Source organism: Lucilia cuprina, chromosome 4, assembly GCF_022045245.1.
Source record: "Lucilia cuprina isolate Lc7/37 chromosome 4, ASM2204524v1, whole genome shotgun sequence".
Classification (NCBI taxonomy): domain Eukaryota; kingdom Metazoa; phylum Arthropoda; class Insecta; order Diptera; family Calliphoridae; genus Lucilia; species Lucilia cuprina.
In genome coordinates this window covers 10,565,082-10,584,917 of record NC_060952.1, presented here as the reverse complement: position 1 = coordinate 10,584,917, position 19,836 = coordinate 10,565,082, and the positions used below count along the sequence as shown (strand labels likewise).

The 19,836-nt window shown below is 25.7% G+C and overlaps 1 protein-coding gene across 4 annotated transcripts in view; it reads right to left on the bottom strand.

The window, feature by feature from the left end:
* Positions 1-19,836, bottom strand: part of LOC124419483 (serum response factor homolog A-like) — a 26,985-nt gene extending 7,149 nt beyond the window's left edge. Inside the window, exons 1-2 of one of the 4 annotated variants that reach the window (XM_046949188.1) lie at positions 19,312-19,836; positions 13,141-15,095 (exon numbers count right to left, since the gene is read on the bottom strand). In XM_046949188.1, the coding sequence (XP_046805144.1) occupies positions 13,141-13,630 (490 nt within the window). In that variant the 5' untranslated portion in view covers positions 13,631-15,095; positions 19,312-19,836. The remainder of the gene's footprint in view (positions 1-13,140; positions 15,096-19,311) is intronic. The other 3 variants (XM_046949190.1, XM_046949191.1, XM_046949189.1) reach the window with 3 other exon arrangements.

Below are 19,836 nucleotides of genomic sequence, written 5' to 3'. Positions count from 1 at the left end.
ACCGTCTGGTTGTTTGGTTCGTTGTAAGTTGGGACAATGGCAATGACAACAACAACTACTACAACAAATGAATTGAAATTTCATGGAAACAAAAAAATATATATTGTCTGTGATTTTATATGACAGCAAAATGACAAGCGACTAGTAGAATGACATTAAACATTAACACGTACAGACTTTAATGATGATAGACAGGACTACATAAGCACACACATACAGACAACTAATTCAATACTATTAGCTTTAAACTTTAGCATTTGCACACACCCCCACTTAAAAAAAATCATTTAGAGTGTAACTATAGATATAAATCATTTTCTAGTTTTGGATTTTTGCAAGTATTCTTTTCAATGAACTTTGCTAATCATTGTGTATTTAAGTTATATAGTGAGAAAAAATCAATTGAGCTGTAGACGAATAGTGAAAAATTGTTTTACAGAAGATTTTATTTAATTTATTTTACCTTTGGTTAGCTAATTACTTAAAAAAGTGAAAATTTGTTTAAATAGTATCTAAACACAAATATTATCTTTTTAGTTTCTGTAGATATGAGAAAGCTTTCATTATCAAATATACTATTAAAGTTGATTTTTTATAGTAAATATTCTGTTTTAATAATTTAAAAATATTCATATAAAATTTCTGCCATTCAATATAAATATAAATTTTATTGAAAATATTCATCGTAGTTTTTTTTCGCACAATAGTATTATGCTTCACTTCAATTTTATTATTATTTTAAATACAATTCAATGCACTCACAGAATGCATACATAAAAAGCATGTCCTTTTATCCATCTTTAGCAATTGCAGCAAAATATAGTATGTAAAAAATTTATATATAAAATAAAATTAAAGCAACAACAAAATTATTGAACTGTGACCCGTTATAATAATAACTATAATAAATCTTTATATATAACATATATTCTATATACAATGTGTGTATGTGTACATAAGTATATCGATATACTGCAGAAAAGTGATAATAACAATTTATTACAAATATGTATGTTTTTCTACTTGTAGCAAGCAGCAAAAAGGAGACACTGAAAAAACTATAGCATAGTTTTTTCAATGGAAAAAAAACCGCTATACGAAATTTTTTCAACTATATAAAAGACAATTTATAAGAATAAAAGCCCTGTAACTTCAATGAAATGGCAGCAACAGCACATTATAATGGTGGTAAATTTCAGAAGAAAAAAATGCAAACAAGAATGATAAAAAGACAAAATCTGAAAAAAACAACAACAAATACATAAATGTAACAAGGATCAGGAAAAAGACAACAACCAAACACATTTACTTATATGTATAATAAAAATGAACAATGACAGGTTAATAGCAAATAAATGAAAGATTTTACTAACAAACACACAAGATTGAACGACCATTATAAGAACGACGACTTGCATGCAAGCCAGGAATCGTGTAACAACAAACAGGAGACAAATTCATAAATATTATGCAGACACTCAGTTAAACAGACAAACAAACATAAGAGTGAATACACAAATATCCTTTATGGCCTAACAATTGATATATGGTTTCACTTAAAGCTCAAAAGAAAACACTAAAAAGAATAAAGAAAAACAAGAAAACCTACAGGAATAAAATACAAACAAATCAAGAAAGAGAAATCAGCTTAAAATTTCTCAGTTTTAACTAACAAAAATAGTGTACTGTGAATAAAGCATGAACAATTGAAAATGTGTAGATTGTAAAAAGTAACCATAACAACTGAAACACTAAAATTGACAATAATGCTGAAGGACAACGACAAAATTGAAAAATAAGGAGGAGTATGAAATAAAGGATACTATAGGACCAAACTCATCTGGAAAGCAAACATTGAAAATATTTTCATTAGAATATGAAATACCTCTTTTCTGAAATTTTTTAAGAATCTTATGCAATTCGTTGCTGTTGTTATAACAGCTAACACAATAAGAAATTTTAAAAAAAACGATGGTTCTGCGTCATTCAACTGGATGAGTTCAATGGTCTTTAGGACTCAGTTTTGCCAAAACTACTCGTGTTTTACATGACAGTATATGTTAATCTTCTACATTAGATGGTGGGCGACAAATACGATATTGATACGTTATCTACAACAACTGTGTTTACCGTATCACTTTGATAATAGAATACAAACGAAGATCTTTCCTAGCATGCCTCAGGAAAGAGTCCAACTTATTATACAAGTATATATATTATAGTTCGATAACATCCCACAACTATTTGCCAGTCATAGTATTATGTCCCTTGATCTGTAAAATCTTCTTGCCTCATGATAATCTGTAAGCAACCCTTAATGGTCCACAAATCTAAAACACTATCGAATGGACTGGTGGTTGTTTAACAATTTTCAAAAATTTCAATTTATAACAAATTAAGACTAACATATTTGACTATTCAAAATCCTAATGCCTAATAGGAGGTACCCCTATATGTTAACACAGGTCACTGTTATTACGATTTACACATTTATTAAAGTTTTCAAGAAAATTTAATGTATAATAAAAAGTTAATATTAAAGCATGTTTTTTTTTTGAACTGCTATTGCTCAGTTTAGATATCAAACCAAGCTTAAAAATGTTTTTCAAAAATTGTAATTTCTTAGGTTTTTAAAGTCAAACATGATAAAATAATGGACTAAACAGAATTAAGATATATTAGTAAACCATTCTTAAAGTTTTGCCATAAAAACACTTTTCAAAGAAGATTCTTAAATAAACTTGCCTTAAAATATAGTTAATAAATTTGTAAAGAAAATTATCACACAGTGAATTAAAGAATTTATTGTCTTAAAAATTACAAGTTCTTTCAAATTAAACATGTTTTAGTTGTTAAACGGAATATCTTAAATTTAAATCACGTCCTTGTCAGGCCCACATACCATATAATATATGGTCACTGCTGATAATTGACTAAAAGACAACCATGAACGACCACCATCACCATCGCCACCATGACTACCAACTACACATACATACATAGACAAATATATATCTCTATATATAACAGGATGTATAAAAATTGGAGGGAGCTAAAATAAAAAAAGAACAACAAAAATAAACACAGAAGAGAAAAAAATAAAAGCTGAACTTAATGGCGACAATAATGATAATGACGGCAAAACGGCACAAATAAACAAACGTAAAGCAACGCATGAAACACATGTTGTTGTTGTTGTTGCAGCATCCACTACTACTGCTGATGATGGTCTTTTTGGCTAAAAGAACAAATGTTTGAAACAACGTGTGTAGGTTTGCGTATATGACAAGAAGCGGCAGAAACCAGAATATAAACGACAGTATAACAAACCAACAAGAACACAAACTTATAGACTTTATAAAAATGTGCAGTAAACGAAAAATGAGAGAAAAAAAATTAACAAAAGCTGGTATGATTAAATGCATTGGGCCCACCAACGCAATTCTATTATAATGCCAACTTTGCAATAGACTACATACATACATATGTATGTACATTAAAGACAATAACTACTATTACAATAACAACTACCATCAATAGCAGCAGCAACATTATTAAGGACAACAAGCAAAATAACAAAGCAAAACCTACTAAAAGACGCAGTTGAGTGGTGGACACATAAGTCTTTTAAAAATCATATTCTTCTTAAGCTGCACTTGCTGTTGATAGTTAATAGTTGTCAATAAAGCTTTTGGTAAATTGTGAAAATCTTAAAGAAGAATTTCAGAGAAATGAAATGATGTTGACTTCATAGAATACGGTTAGATCTAAAGAGGATTTATTGTCTATGACATCTTAAAATTAATAATAAATTGTTTTTAACATAAAATTAGTTAGAACTTAATAGTTTTAGAGGATTAAGTAAAGAATTTTCAAAGAAACCTTTTTAATACGCCATTCAAAAATTATCGCCAGTAAAACTTAATAAAATAGTTTTCTAATACTTTTTCAAATACTTCTCATGCTGCTTTCCTAGCATCATATTCAACAACTACTCATACACAAAACTTTAATGGTTTTTTTTTTCATTCCTATTTTTTAATTTCATACACAAACATACATTTATGTACATGAGCATTTGTAATGCATATGTACACGTTCCTGCAACAAGGACTTATATTTTTATCGTAGACTATTTCCCAGCATCGAAAAGAAAAACTATAGTTTCTCCACTGAACATGGCAGAGAGAGAGAGAGAAAGAGAAAAAAATTGCACAGAAGAATTAAAAGACATTTAGTTACTATAGAATGAACAAATAATGAAGAAGATTATTTTTTTAAACACACACAGTCAAGCATAATGAATGGTAAATTAAAAATAAGCGAAAAAGACAGAATTACAGAATTGTGAAATAAAAGAACAATAAATTTAACCACATATTAGGGTTTATCGTATAAATCAGAAAAAGCCATTTGAAGTTAAGATTAGGATTTATTTAAACAAATGGGTGGAGAACAAAACTGAAAAAAAAAACAAAAGGCAATAATATTTACAAACAAATAGCATTTTTTATAAGTTGAAAGAAAACATACAGTAATTAAAGAAAATATGGAAGGAAGTCTAAAGAGACCGACAAGACTATTAATATCGATACTTTGTAGTTTAAATGCCAAAAATCTTATTATTGATATTATTTAAAAATGTTTGATATTGGGTTTAAAATATTAAGCGTACAGATGAAAGTTTACGAAATATTTGGTATTTACCAAGAGATTTTTATTTTTAAACCTTTTTATACTATTTGGATTAAGTGACAATTAACCAAAACATTCAAATAAATAAGAAGGTTGCTGTTGTGTATAACTAACTAACTTACTAAATATTTCTTCTATTACACCGCTCGACACTCCGACAAGAACCAGATGAGATAAGTCTGAAACTAGAGATTAAACGAAGATCCTGTGTCCAGCCAAGAAGAGTTTTTTAAAACTTTGTGTTATTTTTTTTTTTTTATTCTGTAAGAACCAAAAGAAGTTAAGTCTATTTCACAGTTATTTATGTAGAATTTAAAAGTGTTATTGGTGTTTGTAAGTGAATGATGTCCTTCAAGTAATTTTCTGAACGGGAATTTGTATGGGGGCAAGGGTCAAATGAAGCCTGGTCATTACAAAAATCTATACAACTAAGTTTTGTCGACTTTTGTTGACGTAATAGAACATTTAAATTAATTATAAGCCCAAAGACCCTATTTGTGGGGTATGGTTGTATGGGGACTAATTGATATAATGAAATAATAAAATGAACCGATTTTAACCTTTTTTAATAGGCTTCGTCCTTGGGCCAAAAGAAGAATGTGTGCCAAGTTTCATCCAAAATTGCGGCCTGTACCTTGTGCACAACGGACAGACGGACGGACGGACGGACATAGCTTAATCGACTCAGAAAATGATTCTAAATCTATTGGTATACTTCAACGTGGGTGTACGACGAAGACCTAAATACAATATAAAAGACATAAATACAAAATATTTTTTAAATCTTTCTTGTTCTGTTGACATTAATTGAGCAGTAGACGTATTTCAAATTTTTTTTGAAAAATTTACTTCTTAAAAATTTTAAAATACATTAAACGGACGAAAGGAAAAACTGAAAACAAATTTTTTCTCGATTAAATTGTTGTTTCTAACTTATGTCATCCGGTTTATGTCTAACGATTATTTTCTTTTTGTCAGATGGTGTTAAAACACCCAGTAACATTTATAGCTATTCTGCTTACTCCATTTTTAGAATAAGTTTTAAATAAATAAGCTTCATTAGATATTAATATTAAACAAAATTTTGTATATAAGTTTGCAATTCTATCATTAGAAATCGTAAACAAAGGATATATTGCATAGATACACTTAGATTTTTATCTGTAAAAATTACTGTTGTACGGTGTAATATCTTTAATTTTTAAATAAACTCATTCTTATTATTATTTTTTTTTTTGTTTGTTTATAAACGTCATTTTCTGCATGAGTTATTATTATTTTTATCAATATTTTTTTTATTTTTTCACATATTGTTTTGAAATATAAATTAAAATTTTTCGTCCATAAATTATGCATGCATTAATTTTGTTTGTGAAAAAAATATTAGTATTTATTTAACTATATAATAAAATAAATTATCCGTTATCCAGAAAAAAAACAATTTTTTTAGCTAAATTTCTAAAAGTATTTATATTTTATAATTTTAAATAAAGCGTAGAAAAAAATATTTACTTTTTTATAACTGTTTTGTTGTTGTAAAATAATAAAAATGTGCAAATAAATTAAAGTATATACAAATATTTTTATACATATTTATTTAAAACTAATTACCATAATTTAGATTTAATGTCTAAATAAAAGTAAAAAATATATTAAACACGGATTAAAGAACAGAGAAAAACGAAGAAAAAACTTAGTAATTGATTGTTGTGCTAATTTTCCTTTTAAACTTTACAGAATTATTATAATTATTAAAATAAATATTATAATTATTGAAATAAATACTTTATATAAAAAAACAATATAGTTTAGAATACAGCAATATACTTTTTGCAATATTAACCTAATTAAAAAAACATCTTCGACATAATCTTTCACTTAACGATCTATTAGTAAATATTGCTAATTTATTAAAATACATTAAATATCAATTAGTTTTCCAACTTTTTGTTGATGATACACATATTTTTTGTATTTTTGCCATACTTTCTTTCATTCTAGTTTTAATTTAAAAATCTTGTAATAAAACTTGGCTTTCTCGTTTTTCATTTGTGTATTGATTTCAAGTGCATCATTTCCTATGCTCTAATGTTCGAACATATTAGGTCACGTAAACTATTCGTCCTTCGTTCTTTTTTCTTATTTCAACAATGAATTTTACCTAACAAAATATGTGTATGCATTTTCTCCCAGTACAAATGTATTTTCCTCTTCGTTTTATTTTTTCTTTTTAGTTTTAAACATGTTTTATTGTTATTGAATGTTTAAATGCTGTCGCTGATGATGTATTGAAATTGTATGTGTACAATATTAAGGTAGTTAAGAAACTCTAAAAATACTAAACAACTTTTATGGGTTAGGAGTCTGATAAGGAAAAAAAACTATATTTTTCTTCCCATAATATTTTTTATATATTAAGCAAAACTATTATAAACACATTTCATTATTAATGTTTTTTTTTTTTTTGTTAATTAACAAACAAGAGGCAGAACAAATACTACGGAACCACAAAACCATCAGAATTAAACAATGACAACATACATTAGTTTATATATTAGTCTACTACTTAAGGTACTGACAAGCCTTAAGCTTACTCTTTTGAATAGCCTCTTGACTGCACTATTGTCCACTCCACTCGCCTGTCTCTTTCTTCTATGTTCACTAATCAACTGACTATATAGCAGTATATAGACTAAACTATTAGAAATATAAATTAATAATGTACGGCCTTCACTATTGACCAGTTTATTGTTTGCTCTTTCTACTTGGACTATCCAATTTTGATATGATTGCAATTTCGGAGAACTTTCAATTCACTCCACAGACTTTCTTTGAAATAATTTGATATGGGCTTGAACTAAAGAACCACATAATCTGGTACTACGGATGGACAGTTACCCTGGCTGGTTAGTTGGTTGAGGTTCCTATGCGATCCATGTGTGGTCTAAAACATAATCCGGAAGAATATGTGGCGCTTAAAAGAGTTATGCACGTAAGATCTATATTTTGGGATAAGTTCGTTGGTATTGCCGAACGACAACAGATACCCCACATGGCATTACAAATAAATTCGCATCCGCCCATATACCTATAGTGAGTTTGTCGTACGTTGTTCTCTTGTTCATCCTCTTATGAGGATGAATAAGAAGCGTGAAAGGTAGAATAGTGATAAATGAAAGGTATGTATATTATAACAGTGATACCATTGCATTGTCCTTCCTTGTATAGATGTGTTTAAGGAAAACCACAGTGCGTTATCTGTGAGTAAGAACAAAGTCTTCGGTTTATTTGTTAATTCGTTTTTCTATCTACCGGTTATGTTTCAAGGTGCAGCAATTATCAGAGATTAGATAGCTCAAGTACACACTGGAATAAAAATTTCATAGAAGTAAATTGCCACCTACTGGTAAGATGCACAATAAGGCGGTGGTGAGATGTCACAGAAGGTTATTAAATGGTTGAAAAGTCCAAGTGTTCACGTAAAGCATTCGACATTCAGATTTTGTTGGAATAGTCTATAAGCTTTACAGCATATTAGTCTAACTAATAATCATGGATTTGTATTTCAGATATTTTATGATTTTGTCTATTAGCTATATAATAATTTATGGATTAATCTATAAATTATTTAGTCTATGAACAAATCTATATACTAGTCTATTAATTGTTTACTTTATTGCCCTGTCTTTAAGTGACTATTGACTAATATACATCTATGAAATAAAACATAATTCATACATCGTGGAATAATGAAATATTGAAATAAATCGTAAAATTTAGAAATTTCGTTCTCTAAAGGCCAAAATGAAATTTCAATCTAAAGATTGTACCACCTTAAACCTTTGCACATTTACCAACATTGTAGGGAATTCGTCTGTATTTTCTTTTTGTAAAATAGTTTATATACAACTACATAAACACTCACAAGTATATACATACATACAGTAATAGCATAAGTTTTATTTTTCCGTTTGTTATATTCAACTTGTATTTTTTTTCTAATGCCAAAACAAATAAAATCAATGCACATGTGGAAATTGTCAATAATTTCAATTTGATTTCATTTTGATTTTTCCACACATTTAGTAATTTATTTTTTATCCTTTTTCATTTTTTCCAGTTTCTATTGTTTTGCTCTATTTTAGTTTAGTAGTATTTATTTGTGCTTTTCATCTTATTCCTTTTCAATAACTTCTTGTTAAGGTATTTAGTATTGAAAAATAGTGTATTTGTTTTGTATGCTCTTTATATAAATTTTATTTTTCCTTATTGCATATATTCATTGTCTAATAATGATTATATAGATTCCTTTAATTTTTTTATTTTATTTCATTTTCCATTTTATGTTTTTTTACGTAATCTGATTATTAAAGAGTTATGTATTTAAGTTTTGATTGCAGTATAAACTCATATATGAATTGATGTTAAGTACATAAGGTCAAGTTGTGTTTTAGTTGCCAATCATTGGGATTATTTTAGTATTTATTTTTTTTTATTTATTTATTATTTTTGGTATAATCGTAAATTTTTCTATTATTTAAATAAATTTTAAAAGTAATTTAATATTAACATGAAAGTACTTGCAATTGAAAAAAGTTATTTCTCAAAAATAATTCATATATGTATATGTTCCTTTATTTTATTTAGTATTTTCTGCATTGTTATCAAATATTTTAAATTCATTAAGTTTTTCTAGAATATTCTAGATTTGTAACTGTTACAAAACTTAATTCAGAAATCTTTAATTTTTTAAATTTTCATAAACAAGTGATACTATATTATGAAGAATACTTTAAAGCATAAATTAAAATTGTAATAAGCATAAAAACTAATCAAATTTTATGATAGATATTGCTGGAGAATTTAATATATATCCTTAGAAATTGTTCAATATTGTAAAAGTTTATTTTCTTTCTAAAATGGACATACCGGACTAATATATAAAAATTTTGGTTATGTGTATGTTAAAGCTTAATTACATTTGAATTATAAAATTATTTATGTCATAAGCTAGTTTGCTTTTGTAATTATTTTATTAAAGAAATATAAACATAAATATTACCTAAATAAATAGGAAAATATCTATTATAAACAAACACATAAATACAAATACTTCAATAAAAAATTACAAATACCTATAAGAAACATTTCAAGCATTAATTTTAATCACATTTTAAACGTTCAAAGAATTGTGTATGTCCTTATTTAAAACATTTACTTTTTTCTAAAAAGAAAACAAATTTCTAATACTTAGAGACTAGACTTTTCTTATGTAAAAAAAACTAAGCAGTAAAAAAATTGTGTAATTTATTAAAGTAAAAGCACATGAAATATATGACAATTCAACCAAACAATTTTTTATCTTTTTCCTTTCTATATTCATGCATTTATATATATTTTATTCTTACAAATTTATTTATACATACGTATATGTGAATGTAGTTGTTTTTAGATTTTTTTTTGGTAAACTTATTCCTAAAAATGTTTATTATTATTTTCCTTAACAAAGCAAACAATGAATTTGTCTTATACAGAGATGGAGAAAAAAATGAAAAAAAAATCAAAATTTTTGAGAAAAGCAACATAAAGTTCAGTGATGTACAAGAGTGTCTACTATATATAGTTTAATACACAACATTAAATTTATTTTGGAAATATTAAGAAAATTAATATAGTAATGGGTCCACATTAATTAGATATATAGTTTAAAATATTGAAAACAAATTTCAGTTTCAACTGTTATGCAAGAGTAATATGTGCATAAAAGTACATATATCAAGATGCGTATGATTGATATTTAATAAATAAGGTATATTCGATATTACGAATACGCTCTGTATAACTAATTGTTTCAATCAAAATATGAAATTAGTTATGAAAATGATTTTTTATAAAAATTGAGTTTATTTGCACTAACAATTACCATCATTAAGAAATGTTCTTTATAAGAAGTTCATTCTTTTATAGTAAAAGTCGAATAATAAACTAACTACACTTCCCTACTTTCAATAGAGTGCTTATAGAATAAATCTATGATAATATTTGAGCAAAAAATAAAATTGAAAACCTTAAGGACATTGACTGATGTTGTTACGAAATTTTTTTCTATCTTTATATATATATATATGTATATTTACTTTTTATATTATTATATATTCGTCTAACAAAGTACTATATAGAAAGACTTGCACATTTATACATACAGTTCTATACAAATGGGAAAAAAATTGTAACTGCTTTTGGCATTTGTTATCAGCCAGCTTAAATATCTTGGAAAAAAATATAAATAAATAAAAGAAATAAAAAAAGAACTTCTTTAAGTAAAAGTTCACTGTTGGATAGGAAATTGGTATTCTTATTATTTACATAATATTGTCATACATACGTAAATATGTCAAAAGAATGAAGCATAGGTTCTTGATATGTATGTAGTATATATCGGTACTATTTAATATATACTTATATAAAGTATTTATTTATAGGTCTAAGTAGCAGATGATTGGTAGGATTTTGTCGAAGTATTAGACTAGAAAAAAAATCAAACACCTGACAAATCAATTCAATTATAACATAAAAATTGTGATTTCTTAGTAAATTATTTTTAATTGTATAATAAAAGTTTCAAAGTTATATCTGCAGAATTTTATCGTGTTATTATGTTTATAAATTAAATTTGATCTTTGAGTCATTTTTGAATGGACGTTCATATGAGGGTCAAATGAAGCCCCGTCATTCATACTTTTATAAAACTTTAAACAAATAACATTAAACATAATTATAAACTCAAAAGCTTTTCTCGGGAGGTACGGTTGTATGCAGCTAGACGAATAAAGCTTTACAAGGACACTCAGATAGATGGGCATAGCTAAAGCAGATAGTTGGCATACAGAAAGTGATTTCAATTTATATTCTTTAAATTAGATATATGAACAAAATTTGTTAGTGTTACAAACATCAGCACAAATGCATAACACCCTCCCCACTATAGCGGTGTTAGGTATGGAAATACAATTCTGGTTGGATACAATTTTAAAATTGCCAACTATGCAATTTCGTACCTTGGTGAACGAAGTGAGTGAATGTTAACAGTAACTCTTATATAAGTAACTTTTATCATATAAAAAATATATAACAAAATACTATATTCTGGATATTGAAATGTTGAGATAAATTTTCTTATATGATTCGAAACTATTTTCCATTAATTTTCCATTTCTAGAGAATTTTCAATAAATTTTTAATAAAAAACTTATAATAGTTTATGTCCTGTTTTTATAAAGCTATTAAATCTGCACAGTACTTATTTTTAGTATATATTTGTGTATAATATATTATTTCATATTTACACGAAGTTAATTTGGTCTAAAATTTTCCGCAATAGAAAATGACTCATGCGTTTTTGTGTTTACTTTACTGAAACTATCAAATTACACAACGAGTTTTTGCTTTGAAATGTAAATAATAATTAAAATTTTACTCTACGTTCCTATAATGAATTTTAGGTTGGAAAAACAAGAAAAATAAATTATTTAAATTGTGTGTTCTTTATTGGAATGCAAAATGTTATATGTATATGCAGGACTCATATATCCATTGCTCATTTAAGAAAAAACTGGCATAACTCGCTGTTTGGAAAAAAATTCCGTTATACATAAAACTATAACTTTTTCCCAAATAAGTAAAATGATATCAGAGACATCAGTGCGAAGTCTATTTTATAGAATTCTGTACAAGAAACGAATTTTAGAGTTATGTCAATGTTGTACTAATTGAGTGATATGTATTTATATACTAGTGTATCTGTATTCTTTTATTTAAGTATATGTTTATTTAGTCATTAGCAATATCGCTCTTGTATGTAAGTGTTAATACCTAACAGATACTCAAAGGTATTTAATCATAATTTTAATTTAGATATCATCAATTACTATTACATTTCAGCACATGTACTTGTAATTAGAAAAACATCTATAACTGAATATTGCTAAATTACTTAATTAATAATTTAAATTTTCATATCAATAAGTTTGCTGCACCTTTCTAATAGAATTTAGACAGCGTAAGTATAAATAGAATTCTAGTGATAGATGTTTAACAGTTTTCGCATAGACCCATAAAGATACTATAAAACATAAACTTTGTAAAGTTTTACAAGCAAAATGAATTTTAAAATTCCTGATAAATAACACAATCTTTTTTAAGAAATACTAATCAACTAAATAATTACATTTTCTTCTATAAGCTCTTACTAATTACTTAAAAAATTTCTCTAAAGGAATTATTTCACTCTTTAACACACCGAAAAAAACCAACTAAAAACAAGACAACTGAATTGTTTTGCTTTTGTTTTAGTCAGTTACATCGAAAAACATACAAGCAAAGAAAACAAGAAAAAATCTGAAATTTTAAAATTCCACACAACAAACAAAAAAGCAAATAACTTACCTTGTTTGGGTGAAGCACTCAATGCCTGTTGTGGTGATTGTTGTTGAGAATGTATTTGATATTGTTGTTGCTGTTGAGCTGCAGCAGCAGCCACAGCTACAGCCTGCTGCTGGGCAATACAAGCTGCAGCAGCAGCGGCAGCAGCTGCCTGTTGTTGATGCTGTTGTTGGGCCTGTTGCTGTTGTTGCTGAACAGCCTGTTGTTGAGCAGCAGCGACTTGTTGTTGTTGCTGCTGTTGTTGGGCTTGTTGCTGTTGTTGACTACTGGCCGACATTTGTTGCTGCTGCTGTTGTTGTTGCTGCTGTTGCTGCTTGGTATTGTTGGCCTGCTGGTGCGTTTGCTGTTGCTGCTGCTGTGTTATGTGAGTCTGATGTATGGCCAGCAATTTAGTTTCGTATGGTTTAGCATGTGGGGCACCAACTGATAGTGGTTGACTGCTAAGCGTCATTTGTGCTGTGGCTGGCATCATGAGTGTGGGCATTGCCAACATTTTTGCTTTGCTTTTGCTAAACAACACTGGGTTCTCTTTTACCTCGGAATTTGTGTTTTAAACTTTCTCGTTTTTTTTTTTTTTTTATTTTTGTTTACTGTACACCTACACTACGATGTTGTGTCGCGTGAGCTGGTGTAAGTGTAGGAGTTAGTTCTTTTTTGCCGTTATTTGGTTAAACCGTTTGTTTATTTACTTTTTTCTTGCTCTAAATTTTTATTTAGAGATGTGTATTCTACTATTTTGCTGTTGTTGTTGCTGTTTTTGTTTGTAATGCTTTTGATGTTTTGCGGTCAAGTTACAGTTAGACAGATATACAATGTATACACTTTTCATATACACATGTACTTAAAACAACAATGTTAATTCTATAATGTTCACGTATATTAATGTAGTCAAGGTATGCTAATATATTCAACTGCTGATTTTTCAACCTCTTTTATTCGTTTTGCTTTTTTAGTAGTAAAAGCAAGTATGTGAGTTTGTACATATATTTGCAATAGACGGGATTAACGAGTGCTTTCCTGTGTTGTTATTATTTTATTTGCAACACACAACAGTCACTGAAGTAATAATGTTTAGTAGCAGTGGTAGTTAGTAGCTGTAGAATTAGTAGTTGTCTGGTAGCCGTAGTAGTGGTGTAGGCGCCGTTGTTCGTAGTTCTTGCTATAGTATGCGTTTAACATGTAAATGTATGCAGACGTGTACTAATCTGTTTTATATGTATGTATATTTTTGGTAGTTATATATATGTACGTACGTTTATAGCTGATGTTGATGTGGATGTTGTGGTTTTACAAAGTGGTAAAATGTTCGCGTTGATGGCAATAACAAATTATTTGTATACGAAAATGAAACAAAGAATTTTAAATTTACTTTTTTTCGGGGTAGTAATTCCTGTTGTTTAAAACAATTTGATGTTTTTTGAAAAATTAAAGTTTTAAATGATTTTACTTTTTTTTGTTCGAGGGATAATTTGCACTTTTGCTTAGGCAGTTAATTAAATATTTGTTTGTTTTTAAAATATTTGGTTTTACAAAAAGTTTTTTTTATATGGTTCACGAAATTTTTTTAGTTGTTATTATTGTAGTTTTGTTTTCAATGTGGTTTTTATGTGTTTTATAATTGTTTCATTTATTTATGGAAATATTGCTTATTATTTCAATAATTCCAAAACTTTTACGCATTTGTTTAATTTTTTTTTTTTTGGTAGACTGAAACCGCACTTGTGTTTTGTGTTAAATGTTTAATTAACATAAATGTGTAACTTTGCTAAAAAAAATTGTGTTTTAGTTTAAGGGAAAGGAGTAAAATTTGTTTTAAATTTTTTGGTTTTTTTATTTTTAACAAAATTTTATTTAGCTTGACCTTCACTTATCACAGACCAATGAAATAGTTGATAGTTAATAATTTTGTTATTTATTTTTCAAAATACCATGAAATAATTTGCGCTTTAAAAAATTTTCTAAACGAGATTAAAATATTTAATATATAATAATCAACTAATGTTTGTTTTATAAAGTGAAATTTTTAAGCACATTTTAAATTCAAATTATTTAATTCAATTTTTTTTGGTTATTGTTATAAGTTATTAAATTATTATTTACAATAACATTTTTATTTCATAAAAGATTTATAAATCTCATAATATTAAATTTTAAATTTAAATGATTAACATGAAATCAAATATTAAATTGAAAAAATCTTATTTATCTTGTCAAAAATAGTTAGTTAAATTCTAAAAAATTTTCTGATTTTATAAAATTTATAATCCTTATTTATATATGCTTAATTTAAAAAAAAAGTATTTTAAAGAAATAGCAAATAATAAAAAACATATTATTTTATGAAAAATTTATGTTAAATTCTAGGTTTATTGAAATTATTTGTAAATTTTCAATCTTAATTAAATTCGGATTTATTTTTATAAATTTAAATGCTTAAATTTTACTTTTTTTAATGAATAGTTGTCCAAAATAAATTATTGTGTAAAAGATATTTAGAAAATTTTCCAAAATTTTGGAAATAATTTTTAATTTATTGAAGTAAAATTTAAGTTTTGCTGTGAATGAAATTATGGTTAAATCGAAGTTAAAATCTTTCAAGATGTCTATGTGTTATATGTTCTTATCTAGATATTTTCGGTTCAAAAGTTTCATGACAACTATGCAAACAAAGTTTGCTCCTGAAAACCACCGAATTCAGTTCAGAGAACTAAAATTTTTTCTGAAAAATAATAATGAACATTTAAATAGATATCAAATGTTAAAAAAAAATTTTGACACCTTTTTATACTGACAGAATAAAAAAAAATAGTACAAAATATTTTCCAACTCCTCTTGTTCTGCTGACATAATTTTTTTTTAAGTATTTTAAAATAATTATTTAAAAATGTACTTCTGAAGTCCGTTAAAATGGACTAATGATTACGAAATGAAAAACAAGCAACACAGTTTTTCCACTAAATTTATAGTTTCTAAATACTTTTTTCTCGTTTTGTAGGACGATGTAAAATTTAACATAAATTTACGAATAAAAGTTTTTTTATTTCTATTAATTTTTGACAACAAATTTAGTTTAATTCTTATAAAAACAAAAAAAATTAAATTCATTTGAAAAACCTTCACATTTTTTGGAAAAAAATTAAATAAATTTGTTTAGTTGGTAAAAAAGAGAAAATGGAACTAAATGAAATTTTTACTGAAATGTTCATTTTGTTAAATATTGTAAACCTTGTATTGATTACATTTATTATTAAATCAATTATTCATGGAATTAATTTAAAAAATTTCTGTTAATTCGTTTTAATAAAAATACACCTAAACGAATAGTTGAATTATTATTTCCAAGGTAATAGTACGACGAGATAAGTGATTTTGTCCAACGTCCTCAGATATATGAAATTCAGTTTAAACTTATTTCAATATAAACATATGTATGTAAGCTTTGATATATGAATTTCTCTGTAATAATTTCTACAAAAAATGTCTTTTTGTTGTTTTATGCCCTTAATTGTACATTATTCCAAAACAAACTTTTCAGAAAATTATCAAAAGAAACCTTTATAAAATAGATGTTTTCTTGTTAAAAAAAATTTAGTTTAATTTACACAATTCTCTAAAATGATTTCAGCCAAAAAAAATAATTAAAAATTTAAAAAAAAAAATAAAAAATTCATAGAAAACTTTTTGTAGACTAAACTAATATAAATACAAAATTGCATATACTTTTCTTTAGAAATTTCCTAAAATAACCTAAAGGCATGAAATTTTATTTTGCTTTCATTGCTTAAATTGTATATATAGATATGAAAGTAAAAGCAGTTATCTCCGTGTTTTATGTTTTTGAAAAATTTAAAGATTGCATTAAATTTAAAATTTTTATATATAAAAATGACATTATTTTAGCTAAATATTTTATAAAGCAAAAAACCTAAAATATATGTGAAAAAATCTATTTATAATAATTTATCAACGGTTTATATAACAAAAATTTGTATGAATAAGGCCTTTAAACGATAAAATTAGGTTTTTAGAATCATAATAATCCAATTCACAATCGGTGTTGTATGGTTTTGTCGTAGTATGTCGTAATTTTTTTATTATTGATTATACGACATCGATTGTGAAATAAATAAATAAATTTTAAAATACGTTTTTCAATAAACATTTTGAAATTTTAAAATATCATTTAAGCAAATATTCAACAAATATAAACTAAAGCTTTTGTTTTTAATCCCTTAGAATTGAACTAAATTAGATTTTGTATGAAAATTTTGTTTTATAAACCTTTTATAAAATAAAAATTTTGCTTGTGAATAAAGGGGTTAATAATTTGTGATAACATTAAAAACTATAATTGCTACAAATTCAAATCTGTGTCAAATTTATAATCCTAATAAAAAATAGCCTTAAGCAGAATTATTAAAAAAAATATAATGGAAAATTACATTTAAAATATATTTTTGTACTAATAATTTAATATTTTAATTAAATTCTATCTCATTTTACTCAAATTTAGTTAAAGGCAAAATTGTTCATTTTGTTGTATTATTATTTAAACAAAAAATTAAAACTTTTTTTCATTGTACACCTGATATCTAAGTAACACAACGTGTTGATTATATTTCTTCTGTGAAAATGAAAAAAAAAATAAATTAAATTTTGAAATATGAGAACTTTAACATACAAAGAAATGTATAAAGGTGAGAAAAATATAAATGTATATAACACCATTTTTCTGCTGGTAAATACGGCTGCTAAATCTTTACGATGCTACCAAGGAGCTAAACAGAAAATGTGTTTAGAAAAAATAATTATATTACAAGGATAAAGAAACGCAACTTTTATTGCTTTTTTTTCGTAAATGGGGAAAAGGAAGCTGAGTAGAAAGGTAAAGGTTTACGTGTATGAGAGGAAGGAAACCAAATGTGATATATTTTCTTCTAAAAAGTCGTAAGCATTTTACACATCATTTGTAAATTTAAAAATGATAAAAATAATAAAAAACACAATTTGTTATTTTATTATTTTCTAAATAAAACAGGAGGTTGTCTGCAGCCATGAAATTTATATATATTGAACATGTGTTTAATATTAAAATTATATAGATATAAGTAAAATATGTGTTGTTGTAATGGCGAAATATTGTGTATTTTTATGATATTTTCTGCCATTTTATTTTAAACGGAAATCATTGATGTGTAAGTTTCCGGTTTTTATGCAATGAGCAAAAAATATATAAACAAAAAAAAACATATCAGTCAGTCGTAAGCGTATAATGATGTATATAAGGAGGCATATAAATATATACATATGTATGTACATGGAAAATTTATGTTTTTTATATACATATGTATGTATATGTCTATAAAAATATGAAAAATCTATAAACATATGTATATTTACAATAGAGAAAATAGACAAAGAAAAGGAAGTTGCGGTAATAATAACAAAGAAAAAACCATTGAAAGTAAGAACAAAGAACGAAATCGTATTATGGTAACCGAAGAAAAATAACATTGCAACAACTCCCATGCTGTTTTAAACGTTTAATGACTTTGTTTCCACTTTTTACTACACACATACATATTTATGTATGTACGTCTGCATAAGGAGATGTATATGGTATATACTAATGTTTATATACAACATCAGTATATAAAAACGTCATGTATTAAAATATCTAAATACATATGTGCATGTTTTTATGTACAAAAACGTAAAATATCATTTTATGTTTAATCTTATAACATAAATATATGTATGTACATAAGATACGCATATGAATATTGCCACAAGTATGTATATAAACAGACATAAATATATACCAGTTGTTTGTTATTTAATATATATTTCTATATATTTGCTTGTACATACATATACATATTCGCCCATATATGTAAATAAAATTGCTCGTAAATTTGCAATACAAAAATCGATTTACCATTAAGGAAATGTTTAAAAATTATTGCTTGTACTTCTTTGAAATTCTTAGTATGCATTTTATACTAAAAAATGCAAAATGAAAATATTTTTCAAACATAACAAATCTCAGCCTAAAATTTGAACTTAAAAATGTTCCTTAAACTCCTACTTGTTTGTGCCAGACAGTAGATTTTCTCTTAAACTTAAAAATTTCACTTTTTGTAAAAACAAAATATCAGAAACTGCACTCACTACCTTTTAATTATTTTTGATTTTTTTCAAACATTAATTTAATTTTTTCTTTGTATTCTTTATTTTTAAGAATTCTTTATTTATTAAATTATTTTTTTAATTCACACTTTTTCCTTTGCCAGTACGTTTTGATTATAATATATTTTTTTTTATTTTTATAATAAATTATTTAATTGTAATAAAAAAAAATATTTTGTTTTTTTATGAAATTTTGAACTTTATTTGTATACGGCTTGTGGTAGTAAGTTGTAGTAGTGTTAGAGTAAAGATGCTTTCTTTTCTTTCTTAAAAAAAACAACAAAACCTTAGTGTGAATCTTATTTTTTTAGATTATTTTCTTTCAAAGAATATTTTCTTTTATTTTGATTTGATTTTTTAGAATTTTTTGATTTTACATATATAATTTCTTTTTAAAACTTTTTTCTTTTTGTTAGACTGAACAAAATAATAACAACTTAATAACAATGTAACGAATATCCTTTCATTACGAGGACACAATTCAAACTGAATGCGAAGTTTATTCGTCGT